The sequence below is a fragment of the Macaca fascicularis genome, chromosome 14, assembly GCF_037993035.2.
Source record: "Macaca fascicularis isolate 582-1 chromosome 14, T2T-MFA8v1.1".
In the NCBI taxonomy this organism is placed as follows: Eukaryota; Metazoa; Chordata; class Mammalia; order Primates; family Cercopithecidae; genus Macaca; species Macaca fascicularis.
This window is the reverse complement of record NC_088388.1, coordinates 47,416,035-47,430,960: the sequence shown is the minus strand read 5'-3', so window position 1 is coordinate 47,430,960 and position 14,926 is coordinate 47,416,035. Positions and strand designations below refer to the sequence as shown.

Below are 14,926 nucleotides of genomic sequence, written 5' to 3'. Positions count from 1 at the left end.
AATGTGCAAAGTACTGAAGTTAGCTCACAAAAGCCATTCTGTAACAGCACTGAGCTATAACAGGCTACCATATGTACTATATAAAAACAGGTCTCCTCAAAATCTCCAAGTCTGGACTCTGGATTAGTCTCCCAAGAAATATAGTAGATAAAAATCACACTCTTTAATTGGAAGTTTTATAAGACAACACCTTGTATCTCACTACATACACAAAGAATGGGACTGCTTCTCACCTTTGCTTGTTTAGAAGTACTGAGTTTGATGGCAGAAACCTTCCCGGCATGATCACCTACAAAAACTCTAAGAATAGCTGTATCCCAACAGAGAGCTGTGACTCTTCGGCCTTTGTGTTCTGAAGACACATAAATTTGTTCTGGTTTCCCACGACGCTCTTGATTTAATTCCCAAACAACTACAAGACCTTGACTGCAAGAATTGAGTCACAGAGGCAAACTTTTGGCAATGATGAACAAGGTACAATTTAATTGCATCACAGTATCAACTACACTAAATACATATGTAACTCTTATTCTTCAGAAAAGAGGAAGTATTATAAAAAGTCAAGATATTAATTTCCTTGTTTTAGTCACCAAACCAGTTTAATAGGAGAAGTTAAATGATCTAAATTATCTCTGTTCCCTTTCTCTTTTAAGGCCTTTGAAATGTTGTAACCTCAAATTAGCATTTTCTACAAACACTCGGATGACCAGCTGTCCGTTCTCGTTTGCTGGGTACTGAGAGATTTCCCGAGACACAGGAATTTCAGCGTTAAAACTAGGACAATCCTAGGCAAACCAGGATGGTTGGTTACCCTAACAAACACATTAAATAAAATAATTAAATGTGTCAAATTAAAATGCATTTGAAAAAGGACAGACGGTTTTAGAACAGATTCTTACCTGGTAGCTACAGCAACATAATCATCATCATGTAAACAACAGGCAACTTGAGAAATTGCACCTTCCTAGAGCACAAAAGAAAAAATATTTTTTAAATCTCAAGTTTTACATTTTTATTTATTTATTTATTTATTTTATTTTTTTTTTTTTTTGAGACTGAGTCTCGCTCTGTTGCCCAGGCTGGGGTGCAATGATGCGATCTCGGCTCACTGCAACCTCCACTTCCTGGGTTCAAGCAATTCTCCGGCCTCCGCCTCCCAAGTAGCTGGGATTACAGGTGCCCACCAACACGCCCAGCTAATTTTTGTATTTTTAGCAGAGACAGGGTTTCACCATGTTGGCCAGGCTGGTCTCCAACTCCTGACCTCAGGTAATCCACCCGCCTTGGCCTCCCAAAACGCTGGGATTACAGGCGTGAGCCACCGCACCAGGGCACGTTTTACATTCTTTTATTCCAAACGATTATTTATATTGGAGAAATTTGCATTTATGAAAAAGACTCCAAATGGTATACAACAGAGCTGCCCTTAATCTTACCCTGTGTGAAAGAAAAAGCCTGTGCTTCCAACCTTCTTTCTGAATGAGATGGAGTCCTCCTCCTGAACTGCCCAAAGCCAACCATTTCCGAGACACAGCTATGCTCGTGCACTAAAAACATGTAAAGAGAAGTGTGAGATGATCACAGCTACTTAACCAAATAGACTATCCACTGAAAATAAATACTGAGGATTTATGCATCAGGCTCCTTCCCTCACTTTACCCTCTGCCCAAATGGACACAACATGACACTTACTCTCTAATTTTAGAATAGTAAAAAATACTGAAGAAAGAACATTTTGTTTTTAAACTTCTAAACGAATCTCACAAAGGCTGAATAGGCTCCACCTTGTGAGTAATTTTCCCTTGGCAAAAGCTGGCTGTTAGACTGTTCATATTTTGTGTAATTTGGCTAGGTCATTCCAATGCTAACTACAACAATGGAAGACCGAGGAATTGACCAGAAGATAAAGTAACCATGTTAAACATTCATTCATTTACATCACTTCTGATCTGTACAAACACCACAAAACATCCGCAAGTCTTAGGGTAGGTGAGACTCCATCAGAGAATGCAGTGGCCATGCTGTGCCCAATACCCTGTGGCAAAGTTATTAGTTGGTTGACTAAGAGACATTCCCAATCATCTTCAATTTTGCTGCTTTTCACTACAGAAGTTGGAAAACCTAAATATTCACCTTCCCAGTTCCCTAGCTGCCAAGCGTTGCCATGTAACTCAGTTCTAGCTAATATGACCAACACAGCTGAGGGCTTCTCAGGAAGGGAAGCTTTACCTTTCCAGATAAGAGGCAGAGCCTGTAGAAAGCCTTTGCCCTTTGCCCCCACTTTCTTGAGATGTTAATGAGAACAGTAAGACTGGAGACAGGACACACATTGCAAATGCAACTAAAAGCTAACATATGTACAATGGTAGAATGGGAAAAATGGGAGCCAGTTATATCATTGGGCCACTACACTAAACCCACAACACTAACCTCTTATGAGATTATAAACATCTTTACCACTTAAGCTCCTATTAATATGTTACACTATACTGTAACTTGCAGCTGAAAAAATGTCTGATGTCAAGCCTCAAAACTGTTACTCATATTATTTTGTCTATCACTTCCTATTTTTCCCTTTCCTCAGATGCTGGTATTTCCTTTAGGGCAGTAGCAAAAGTATAAAAATGAAATTATTTTGGTACTGGTTATGAAACTTTGTTTTTTACCACATCATTCCTGAGTTTAATCAAAATAACTCAGAGATTGAAGGAAGTACATAGTTCTTTGAATTCCAAGGACAATCAAAACACATAGCTATTAGGAAAAGAAAAATAGCTCAGGGCAGTCTGAACTATGTGAAGTATGCAGGTCCAGACAGAAATGAATATGAGATATCAGTCATGCTCCCAATCTCGGCACCCATGCCTGGGGACAATTGTTTAAAGTCATTTTGTCACTGACTAGCTGTCTCGCCTATTAACTTCATGTCACTGAAATCTGTGATACTAAGAACAACGTATAGCCAATCAATAGTTTTTGTTATTTTAATATGTTATTGGTAAACAACTCAGAATCTGCCTCCTTTTCCTTTAAACATCCACTTGGGCTGGACAAGGTGGCTCACGCCTATAATCCCAACACTTTGGGGGGTCAGAAGTTCGAGACCAGACTGAGCAACAGAATAAGATCCCAGCCCTAAATTAAAATTTTTTATTTTTAAGAAATCCAGGCCAGGCGCAGCAGCTCACGCCTGTAATCCCAGCACTTTGGGAGGCCGAGGTAGGAGGGTCACGAGGTTAGGAGATCGAGACCATCCTGGCCAATAAGGTGAAACCCTATCTCTACTAAAAGTACAAAAATTAGCTGAGTGTGGCAGTGTGCACCTTTAATCCCAGCTACTTGGGAGGCTGAGGCAGTAGAATCACCTGAACCCAGGAGACGGAGGTTGCAGTGAGCCAAGATTGCGCCACTGAACTCCAGCCTGGAGACAGAGCCAGATGCCATTTCAAAAAAAAAGGCCTGGTGCGGTAGCTCATGCCTATAATTCCAGCACTTTGGGAGGCCAAGGCTGAAGGACTGCCGGAGCCCAGGAGTTTGAGACCAGTCACAGCAACATAATGAAACCCTATCTCTAAGAAATTTACAAAAATTAGTCAGGCCATGTGGTGTGGTGCATGCCTATAGTCCCAGTTACTTGAGAGGCTGAGGCAAGAAGACTGCCTGACGCCAGTTCAAGGCTACAGTGCACTGCAGTGTGCTATGATTCAGCTATGATGACTGTGAATAGCCACTGTACTCCAGCTTGGGCAACACAGTAAGACTGCACCACCTCTTGCCCCACCATCCGTTTCAAAAAATAATCACCCAGCACGTTGGGAGGCTGAGGCGGGCGTATTACTTGAGGCCAGGTGTTTGAGAACAGCCTGGCCAATATGGCAAAACCCCGTCTCCACTAAAAATTCAAAAATTAGCCAGGCATGGTGGTACACACCTGTAATCCTAGCCTCTCTGGTGGCTGAGGCATGAGAATCACTTGAAACCAGGAGGCAGAGTTTACAGAGAGCTGAGATGGTGCCACTGTACTCCATCCTGGGCAACAGAGCACGACTCCATCTCAAAAAAAAAAAAAAAAAAAAAAACCACTTGTAACTGCTGCTAATTAAAGTGTATATTTAAAACAACTTTTATCTATGTTCCCAGGTTGTAATCCTCAAGCTTGGCCCTAATAAACTGTCTGCTTATATTATTTTTGCCTTTGTCTGTTTTGTTTTTTGGGTTTTTTTACTCCTTTTGAGATAGGGTCTTGCTGTGTCACCCAAGCTGGAATGCAGTGGAGCGATCACAGCTCACTGTAGCCTCAACCTCCCTGGCTCAAGCAATCCTCCCAACTCAGCCTTCTGAGTAGCTGGGACCACAGGTGCCCACCACCATGTCCAGCTAATTTTTGTATTTTTTGTAAAGATGGGATTTTGCCATGTTGCCCAAGCTGGTCTCAAACTCCTGAGCTCAAGCAATCCTCCCACTTCTGCCTCCTAAATTATTGGGATTACAGGTGTGAACCACGAAGCCAGGGCACTTGCCTCAGCTTCTTCCTCTTAGGTCGACATTCTGCCCAGAGCGAACTAACTTTTGCTTTGCTCCCTAAAATGAGGGTTACACCAGACTCCCTGTTTTGGAATGACCGTAGTATAACTGCAATGATTCATGTTATTCAAAATGTAATGGGGTTATTGGGGCTCAGCAACCAATACCCCAAAATATGGAGCTTTGACACGCTGACAGTTCTCAGAAGTTGCCTCAAAATCAAAGTCCCTTTAACCTTGTCTCGTTTCCACCTCTCCACCAAGCACAGAGAGGGACTCTCTCCATAGGAATTTCCTTATCTGACCAAGAAAGCCTCTTTCCAAAAGGTACAGGCTCAGTGGCTCATGCCTGTAATCCCAGCTCTTTGGGAGGAGGCAGGAGGATTGTCTGAGGCCAGGAGTTTGAGACGAGCCTGGCCAACATGGTGAAACTCCGTCTCTACTAAAAATACAAAAATTAGCCGGGCATGGCGGCAGGTGCCTGTAATCCCAGCTACTAGGGAGGCTGCGGCACAAGACTCACTTGAACCCAGGAAGTAGAGGTTGCAGTGAGCCAAGATCGTGCCACTGCACTCCAGCCTGGGCAAGGGAATGAGATTCTATCTCAAAAAAGAAAGAAAAGAAAAGAAAAGAAAAGAAAAGAAAAGAAAAGAAAAGAAAAGAAAAGAAAAGAAAGGAAGAAAGGAAGGAAAGAAAGGAAAGAAAGGAAGGAAGGAAAGGGAAGGAAAGAAAGAAGGAAAGGAAAGGGAGGGAAGGAAGGAAGGAAGGAAGGGAGGGAGGGAGGGAGGGAAAGCTTCCTTCCAAAAGAAATGCAATTGTCCTAAACACTTTCCCTAGGGATCTCATCAAATTACCAGGAAAGATCAACCACTAGAGAAGAGACTGGGAGTGATCATCATGCCCAGATAGACTTTTCATTTATTCTTCTGAAGGCAGCTCCAAGAGTTCATCCGGGGGATTTTACCTGATTGTTCCTATGCAGCTCCATCCCTCACTTTCCCATGTCTGCCTCCCACTTGCTAGGTCTATTCATTCTCCCTAATGATTTATTGCTACTCAGAACAATCATCTACATTCTCCATATCCCCACTTCCCTATGAAAGAGGGTACATACAGCCAGGCATGGTGGCTCACTCCTGTTACCCCAGTGCTTTGGGGAGGCCAAAGGCCAAGGCACAGGATTGCTTGCGGCCAGGAGTTAGATGCTATCATGAGCTATGGTCTCACCACTGTACTCCAGTGTGGGCAACATAGCAAGACCCCATCTCTACAAAAACTTTTTTAAAATTAGCCTGGCATGGTGTCGAGTATGTTTAGTCCCAGGTACTCAGAAGGATGAGGCAGGAGGATTACTTGAACCCAGAAGTTTGAGGTTACAGTGAGCTAGGATCTCCCCATTGCACTCAGGTACAGGCAACAAAGAGAACCTGTTTCAAAAGGAAAAAAAAAAAAAAAAGAAAAGAAGATTTTATATGCCTTTTCTCCTATTAATCTTACTTGTATTAGTTGATTTTCAGCAAACCTTCAGAGGGTGAAGGGACAGTTTTCTTTTGGTCTTTGTGGGATATACTCATTTATACCATTTTATTTTCAATCAAATACATTAGCTTCTGAGAGAAGACAGCAACACTAACAGGGGAAAATGAAGCAAGTCAGTATCAGGGTTTCCAGGGACGGTAAATTAGAATTCAAAAGATAGCTCAAAAAATAAATCAAGAAAGAGCTATGAAAATTATACCTCTGGCCGGGCGCGGTGGCTCAAGCCTGTAATCCCAGCACTTTGGGAGGCCGAGACGGGCGGATCACGAGGTCAGGAGATCGAGACCATCCTGGCTAACACGGTGAAACCCCGTCTCTACTAAAAAATACAAAAACTAGCCGGGCGAGGTGGCGGGCGCTTGTAGTCCCAGCTACTTGGGAGGCTGAGGCAGGAGAATGGCGTAAACCCGGGAGGCGGAGCTTGCAGTGAGCTGAGATCCGGCCACTGCACTCCAGCCCGGGTGACAGAGCGAGACTCCGTCTCAAAAAAAAAAAAAAAGAAAAGAAAATTATACCTCTATGTAAAGTGTCAACCTAAAAGGAAGAAGTTGAGGCCAAATTAACATCGAGTTTATCTGGGCCAAGTTTGAGGACTGCAGCCTAGGACACACTTCCAAGTTGCCTTGGTGAATGCTCTGGAAAACAAGAAACTCAAGTTCTCAGAAGAGGCTGTTTGTCAGGAATTCTCATGGGCTTACAGCAATAACATTGATTAGTGATTGGCTATACACTTTTGAAGTATAAGGTATACTGCATTTTATCACTACTTGGTGTCAGTTAGTCTAGTGCCCACATAGCAAGTAGCTTCAAGAGGTAATTAATTAGCTCAAACAAGAGTGATAAGACCTGTAATCCCAGCACTTTGGGAGGCCAAGGCGGGCGGATCACAAGGTCAGGAGATCAAGACCATCCTGGCTAACCTGGTGAAACCCTGTCTCTACTAAAAATACAAAAAAATTAGCCAGGCGTGGTGGTGGGTGCCTGTAGTCCCAGTTACTCGGTAGGCTGAGGCAAGAGAATGGCGAGAACCCAGGAGGCGGAGCTTACAGTGAGTCAAGATCGTGTCACTACACTCTAGCCTGGGTGACAGAGCGAGACTCCGTCTCAAAAAAAAAAAAAAAAGAGTGATAAAAGACTGCTGTTTCACTCCAATGCTTCTCTGGGCCTGACAATTTTTTTTTTCTTGAGACAGTCTCACTTTGTTGCCCAGGCTACAGTGCAGTGGCATGACCTCGGCTCACTGCAACCTCCACCTCCAGAGTTCAAGTGATTCTCATGCCTCAGCCTCCCGAATACCTAGGATTACAGGCGCATGCCACCTTGCCCAGCTAATTTTTGTATTTTTAGTAGAGACAGAGTTTTGCCATGTTGGCCAGGCTGGTCTTGAACTCCTTGCCTCAAGCGATTCTCCCACCTCAGCCTCCCAAAGTGTTGGAATTACAGGTGTGAGCCACTACACCCAGCCTTGGCCTGATAATTTAAAGGGGCTCACATTCCTCAGATAAAAAGTTTATTTTCTTTTTTTCTCCCCACGAAAGTATGACTAGGACAGGTAAGAACACCCAAGATTCCATAAAACATTAAGGAACTAGAGGGTAGGGGCACAGTAACAAAGAGTACATGAAAATGAAACTGATACAAGGATCAATAAATTCACCTTTAGACGACTGGAGTCCAGCCGCAGGGCTGACAGTAATGGATCCAGAGATTCAAACTCTGCAAGAACATGGCTGTAGGACTCTGGTATCACTGGCACAAAAGTCATTTAGCCAGAAAGCTGAAACTTGTTGAATGATAGATACAGTATTCCTTACCTGAATAAAATCCACAAAAATATAATTTAAGAAGCCCTCCATTCATTTAACATGCATTTAACAAATACGTGGGGAACATAATGAAACATGAGAAAGTCCCCACTATACAGGTACTTAGAAAGAAAACACATACAAGTAACATTGTATGTCACGGTGTGTTGACATTGTGTCATTCCCTGACTCTAAAACTCCCAGAGTAGCAGGTACAGATTCTCAAGGCCCTCCATAATCCTATCCCCCTCTATTATCTAACAGTGTGAATAAGCAGAATAAGCAGAGTAGGATTTAGGAAAATTGGCCTATCTCCTCTGAGGCAAAACAGTAACCCTGCTGCTGTGTTTCTATGAGTAGTAAATCTTCTGTCTTTAGGACTCTTTCATTAAAATGCAATCTTCCATAAAGGTCTCAACTTATTAAGTGTTATCAGCAAACCCTACAGTTATCAGCTAACAATTTAACAGTGCTTAATAGGAATAGGCCACTAGACTTCTCTCTCCAACCTAGCAGGTGCTTAGTAAGTGAGGTGAATGAATGAACAGATCTAAGTGAGAAGGTATAGGGAAATAGAGCACAAAGAAAAATAAAGAGCTGCAACAAAAGAGACTAGATAGGACAGAACAGGGATAAGAATGCAAGGTAACAAATGCCAAATAACCAGGGAGGACTTTGTAAAGTAACACAAGAGTTTTTGTGTTCACCTACTCTCAAATGCACTTTTATGTCCAATTGCAGCAATCTCAAGAAAAAAAGAAAAGAAAATTCTCCCCATAAATTACAACTTTTCTCAATCACTTGTTACCTGCCAAATTTAGAAAGCAAATTAATACAACAGAAAAATTCATAAACTGTTTATATATTCTCATTTTTTGTTCATGCTTTATGTTTTTGACTTTTTTCCCAGAAACATATATATTCAATCACTCATTTATTCAACAGATTTGTACTGAGCACCCACCTAAGTGCCAGCCATTATTCTAGGTCCTAGATATGATAAAGTTCTAACCCTCAAAGAACATACTTTCTAGTGGCAAAACGAAGACTATAACGTTTTTTATTGCACACATATAACACAATCTGATTTTCTGCTAGTAACACTGTTCCTAATACAGCTTGACCTCTGCAAGGAGAACGATGTTCAGGAAAAAAAAAAAAGTTTTCACATGCCTGTACTCAAAATATTTGAGAATTATTGATCTAAGAAAATCTTCCCTCATTCTTTTCACTCATTCATTTTATTCAGTACCTAGTAAAGTATCAGGCACAGTGGTAAAAAAAGACGAGTAAAATAATTCCAGAAGTCAGTCAGTTTATAATAGAGAGAAAAAGACAAATAACACACACACACACACACACACACACACACACACACACACATCTTATGAGGGAAACATAAGCAAACTGCTTTGTTAGAACTTTACAGGACAGAGGGATCACACTGAATTACAGCGAACCGAAGAAAACTCTCTAAGGAAAGTAGTACTGATGCTGACTACGCTTTTATCTCAAGGAAAAGGGAAATGGTAGCAGGTAGGGCAGCAACGTGCAAATATATAGAGAAGAAAAAAATGCAGAATATACTAGGAGCATACAAATTTAGTCTTTGACTGAAACATAGGATACAAGCAATGGAATAACGAAAGACAAAGCTGGAATCATAATTAGGGCCCAAGTTACAAAACACTTTGAATTTCAAACCAAAGAGCCTGCACTTAACTTGGCAGGCAACAGAAAGGAACTGAAGAATTTGGTGTTGGGAGGTCGCATAATTTCTGTAAAGTGCTGTGGGTGGTTAGATGCTAGAAAACAAAGATTTGAGAAAAGGGGTGGGCGGTATGAAAATGAGGATAAAACATTTCACTTACTCGAGAAGTCTGGTGGAAAAGGAGAAAACCTCTCTGGACTTTATTATTGGGGAGACTCTTCAACAGATTTGTAGGTAGTAGCTAAAAGTAGACTCTAAAACGAAAGGGACTGAAAATACAAGAAAAACACAGTACAGGATCCAAGAGATGGAAAGGAATGATAATATCATAGTGTCTCCTCTACGTGTGATCTTGAAAGAAACTCCAAAGTAGATAGGTCATTTTGCCTTAATCTCGGTGAAAAGAGAATGTCCTGCAAGTTATAATATAATGGGGGTGGGGGTGGGGTGGGGAGGGGAACACACCTAGTAAGTTCTACTGAAAAGAAAAAAAGAATTTAACAGAAATGAGAACTGACAATAAAAACAGCATAAGCAATGCCAGTTCTCAGACAAGCTGCTGGATGACAGTGTTAAACCAACTCTAACTTTACGCATTTATGTTTACTCTCCCTGAAATGACTGCTTCCCCTCCAGATCTTCTTACCCAAATGTATCCAGCTTTCAAGATCCCACATGAGCCCTACTTCCTAGAATTCTCAACATGGAGACAGGTTCATAGGTAATTCAGTGAACATGTCCACCTAATTCAGAAATTAGTTTTGCCCTAGGTCCCCGAACACTTTCAGCAATGGAAAGAAATCACTCACTCTCATGAAGCTGCCAACTCCAGTCCTCCACAGGGCTCACTGTTAAAAGGTTCTTTTTAATACTGTGCTGAAGCCTGATCACTTATAGCTCTACCATTATTCCTATTTGTATGTAGCTTCTATAGTTGAAAGGAATGAGCTGTCTCTTTCCAAAACAATCCTTCTGTATTTCAAAAGTCTTATCAGGTCTTCTAAAAATTTAACATTCCCAGTTCCTCCATCACTCCTGACATGACATTTTCCAACCCTCTGTTCCAGTCAACCTTCTACAGAGGTACTTTAGTTTGTCTAAAAATGAGGTGCCTAGTGCTGAGCATAATACTCCTTAAGCAGTTGGATGAGCCCAGAATAGAGTAGAAACACTAACTTCCTGGATCTAGACACTAAGTTTCTATATTACAACCTAAAATAGTATTAGTTGTGTTTAAGTGGCCGTGTTACACCGTTGATTCAACAGAGCAAGTGGTCAACTAAAACCCAAAGAAATTGTTTACATAAACAAAATCTTCTTAGCCAGTAGCTACATACAGTAGAACTGAGCTCAAATTGAAAGCTGCTATTAATCAAATGCAACAACGGATACAAAAAGTACCTAGAAATGTACAAACAGTATAAACAGGAACAGCAGAATGCTGATAATTGCCCAAGTTGCGTTAAGTGTACATGAGGGTTCATTTTATTATCCTACTTTTGTCTACGTTTGAAATTTTCCACAATAAAGTTTTAAAAGTATGTACTTAATACTGTACAAGCCTTCAATAGCTCTATTTCTTCATTTCCCATCTTAACCTCTCTCCTATTTCCAACTACATTGGACTCAACTCTTTTTTTTCTCTTTCATTCTATAAACTTGCTGTGCCTCCATGGTTTAAAACATGATGTTTTTGGAATCTTCCCCCATTTACCAAAACCCTATCTTTCTGCAAAGCTGAGTTTAAATGTTACTTCTGTGAAGTGACTCTACCAAAAACTAAGAACATACAAGTTGACGACAAATGCTTAACCAAAGTAAATGAAACAACTTTTGGAAGACTGGCTTGCCCAAGGACCACAGAGCTCATCAATGGTATATCTGAGATTAGAATACACGTCTCCTGAATCCAAATCTCATCATCTTCCCATTATCGTAAAATAGTTCAGTGTTTGTTGCTCACACATCAAATGCAAATATGTTCTCTTTTGCCCCAGTAGGTGCGTGGAAGAAAAGACGAGAAAGAAATACGAGAGCAAAAATTGAAGAAATGAGAAGGAGAAGTTGCCGACTGTCTCATTTTCACAAGGGGATCTTTCTAAGAAGAAATGATCAGAAAACAACTCTCTGCCTCAGACAAATGGCGACTGACTCATTCATACATTCATTCATTCAACATTCGAGTGCCTTCTATGTTCCAGGACCTGAACACACCGCTAGAGACACAAGGATGAACAAAATACAATCCCTGCCCACAAAAAGTTCCTTGCCTAGTGGAACTACTACCTTTTTAACAGCAGTAACTTTAATATCTTGAGATCTCTTGAGAGGAGACCCAGTAACCAATTTTCAAAGCCAGGCTCACAGACCAGCAGCCCGGAGGTCCCAACCCAGCTCCACCACATCCAGGCCAGTACCTCGCAGCTCTCAGTGGATCGGATCTTGGCTTCCGACTTAGCGCCGGGGAATTCACCGCCCACTAACAGCAGAACATGCACTTCAGTCTCACCTCCCGTTCCTCCCCTTCCTTGCTGACGTCATCCAGGAGAGCCGCGGACCCGAGACAACGCTACTAACGGCACTTCCTCATCACGTGACGGGTCACGCCCCCTGCTTGCGCGTAGTCCCTCCCCCTCAGGTCGCGGTCGCGATTACGCTCTCTACGGCCTGGAGCCGGAGGGCCGTTGCGGGCTGAAGACACGGCGCCGACTGGAACCACAGGAGCTCTAGGCCAAATGGTTGGGCCGGCCAGGATCCCAGGACCCTTCGCCGCTCGAAACCGGAGAGAGGAAACGAAACAGGCGGGAAACCGTGGGGGAGGGAGGGAACTAGCGGAAGGTGTCATGGCGGCCGCGCTCTTGAGTTACGTGCCTAGGGCCCGCCTTGCTACTTCCGGTCACGTGCCCTCGGACTCCTCGCAGCCAGCGATGGAGCCGAGACCCCCCAGTAACAGAGGCGGTGGCAACTCCTGCAGCCACTGGGTTTCAGCTTCTTCCCAGCAGCGGCTCTAAGAAGCGCAGCGGAACTCGACCAGATCCAACCCAGTTAGTTACTTCCTGTCTGGAGTTGTGGCTTCCACCTGGTAAGTTTGGACCGAAGAATGCGGGCGGGCGGGTGGGTGGGCGGGTGAGGATCTGACAGGCCTGGGGGCCGCAGGACGGCGTGGATTCTACCCCTTTTCCCAGCGTCGCTGTCGGCGTCCTCCCAACGCCCAAACCTACCGTCTTGTTTGCCCTTACCCCGAGGCGAGGAAGAGGCGACCCCTAATCTACTTGTCTAAAGGAAGCTTGCTCTTCCACTGAGAGCAGGTTTACCCAAAGCCAGGATCAGATTTGGCTTATGAGAATGAAGTGGAGGCCTCTCCCAGACAGAGAAGCCCTTCCCGTCAGGAAATGTGCTGTTGAGTCTGGTATTCTGTAAGAGAAAAGCTCTCACCTTGGTGTCTGCACACCTTTTGCTTCCACCTGTCAATCTTACCTCTTAAAAACCTTCTTAACACATGGGCCAGTCCACACATTCCTAGTTTTGGTCATTTGGTTGTGGTGAAATGATGAAAAATAGACCGTGAGTACCTGGATATATACATAATTGTTTTGTATATCCCCCAGTGTTCTCAAAGGCCAAATTGAATAAGGAGGTGACTTTTTTTTTTTAAAGAGACACGGTCTTGCTCCGTCGTCCTGGCTGGAATGCAGTGCCGTGATAATAGCTCACTGTAACCTCGAATTCCTGGGCTCAAGCGATTCTCCTGCCTAGACCTCCCAAAGCGCTAGAATTATAGGCATGAGCCACAGTGCCTGGCCCCAAATGGCTCCTAAACTCTCCTTTTAGCGTCAGTAAAATGGGGACGGGGAAAGGAGGTATAAAAAATACACCTTTTGTCCATTCGAAGACCAGGTCTTAAAAACAAACAAAAAAAAAAAACAGTGGTTTGAATGAAATATGCTTTGCAGTGAGTATTGACTCCATACAAACCAATATCCAGACTTGTGATTTTCAAACGTTTTAAAGGAGTGGAACAATTTCTCCCCATGGATTTTTACCTGGAACCCAATATATAAAAAGCAGCATGCTCTGGTGGAACTAAGTTTAAGAGAGCCAGGCCCCACCACTCCACTTCGCCTATATCCTAGAGGCATCTCCTTGGAACACAGTTTGAAAACCACTGAACTGGACTTAGGTAATTAAGCCAAAGTTGCCAAACTTAAGATTTTTTAGAAGACAAAACCAGCCGGGCGCGGTGGCTCACGCCTGTAATCCCAGCACTTTGGGAGGCCAAGGCGGGCGGATCATGAGGTCAGGAGATCGAGACCATCCTGGCTAACACGGTGAAACCCCGTCTCTACTAAAAATACAAAACAATCTAGCCGGCGTGGTGGCGGGTCCCTGTAGTCCCAGCTACTCCGGAGGCTGAGGCGGGAGAATGGCGTGAACCCGGGAGGCAGAGCTTGCAGTGAGCAAGCTGGAGTCACTGCACTCCAGCCTGGGCAACAGAGGGAGACTCCCTGTCAAAAAAAAGAAAAGACCAGAGCAGTTGAGATGGAGAGGTCACAACCGCAGGGAAGGTAACCTCTAGTAGCAGACCTTTGGCTCACAGAAGGACTAGACTCTGGAGAGAACTTTGTACCTGTTAGTAGGCTTAAGCCCCTCATTCAGAAAGGAGAAAAAAGAGATGGTCTGCTATCCTCACTCAGTCGACTTTTTTTTTTTTTTTTTTTTCTGAGACGGAGTTTTGCCCTTGTTGCCCAGGCTGGAGTGCAATGGCGCGATCTCGGCTTACTGCAGCCTCCACCTCCCGGGTTCAAGGGCTTCTCCTGCCTCTGCCTCCTGAGTGGCTGGGACCGAGGCGCATGCCACCACGCCTGGCTAATTTTTGTATTTTTAGTAGAGACGGGATTTCACTATGTTGACCAGGCCACTCAGCCGACTTGTAGCAGTGCAGCAGATTGGTACGTTTGAGTCTCTCCTAAGTAATATTAAATGCACATTGCGGTACAAATGTGGGGAAAAAACCAAAGCAAATTCAGAGAGGTCTTTTGAAAAATACTAGGAAAATTGGTGCAGTGTGCGAGAAGAATCAGTTAAAAGTAGTGAAGCCGGCTACGAGGGACCAGCACCAGTCCTCGATTGTGAATGCTTCCTGTGTGTACTGCTCTCAAGGCTTGTAACTTCTTGCTGGTACCGTGTGTCCTGCCCTCTGATAACCTGCTTCTCTATGCTATTTTATTCCCTACCATCAGAATGTTTTCTGGCATCCCTTGAGCTTTCCTAGCGTTTTGGCTACCATTTATCTCTGCCTTATGGATACTGCTGATAGAGATGTCTTTGCGCCCTTCCTTTCTCTTTCC

The 14,926-nt window shown here is 43.4% G+C and overlaps 2 protein-coding genes across 25 annotated transcripts in view; one reads left to right on the top strand and one right to left on the bottom strand.

The window, feature by feature from the left end:
- Positions 1–12,117, bottom strand: part of HPS5 (HPS5 biogenesis of lysosomal organelles complex 2 subunit 2) — a 50,126-nt gene extending 38,009 nt beyond the window's left edge. For 4 of the 24 annotated variants that reach the window (XM_045371579.2, XM_074014093.1, XM_065528411.2 and 1 more), the window contains exons 1-5: positions 11,996–12,117; positions 7,720–7,876; positions 1,437–1,547; positions 900–964; positions 234–426 (exon numbers count right to left, since the gene is read on the bottom strand). In XM_045371579.2, coding sequence (XP_045227514.2) covers positions 234–426; positions 900–964; positions 1,437–1,547; positions 7,720–7,827 — 477 coding nt within the window. In that variant the 5' untranslated portion in view covers positions 7,828–7,876; positions 11,996–12,117. Of the gene's footprint in view, positions 1–233; positions 427–899; positions 965–1,436; positions 1,548–7,719; positions 7,877–11,864 lie in introns of all 24 variants that reach the window. The other 20 variants (XM_074014088.1, XM_074014095.1, XM_065528412.2 and 17 more) reach the window with 9 other exon arrangements.
- Positions 12,118–12,472: 355 nt separating this feature from the next.
- GTF2H1 (general transcription factor IIH subunit 1) overlaps positions 12,473–14,926 on the top strand; it is a 50,458-nt gene continuing 48,004 nt past the window's right edge. The window contains exon 1 of the mRNA XM_015434115.3: positions 12,473–12,660. The gene's annotated coding sequence lies outside the window, so the exon portion shown is untranslated. The remainder of the gene's footprint in view (positions 12,661–14,926) is intronic.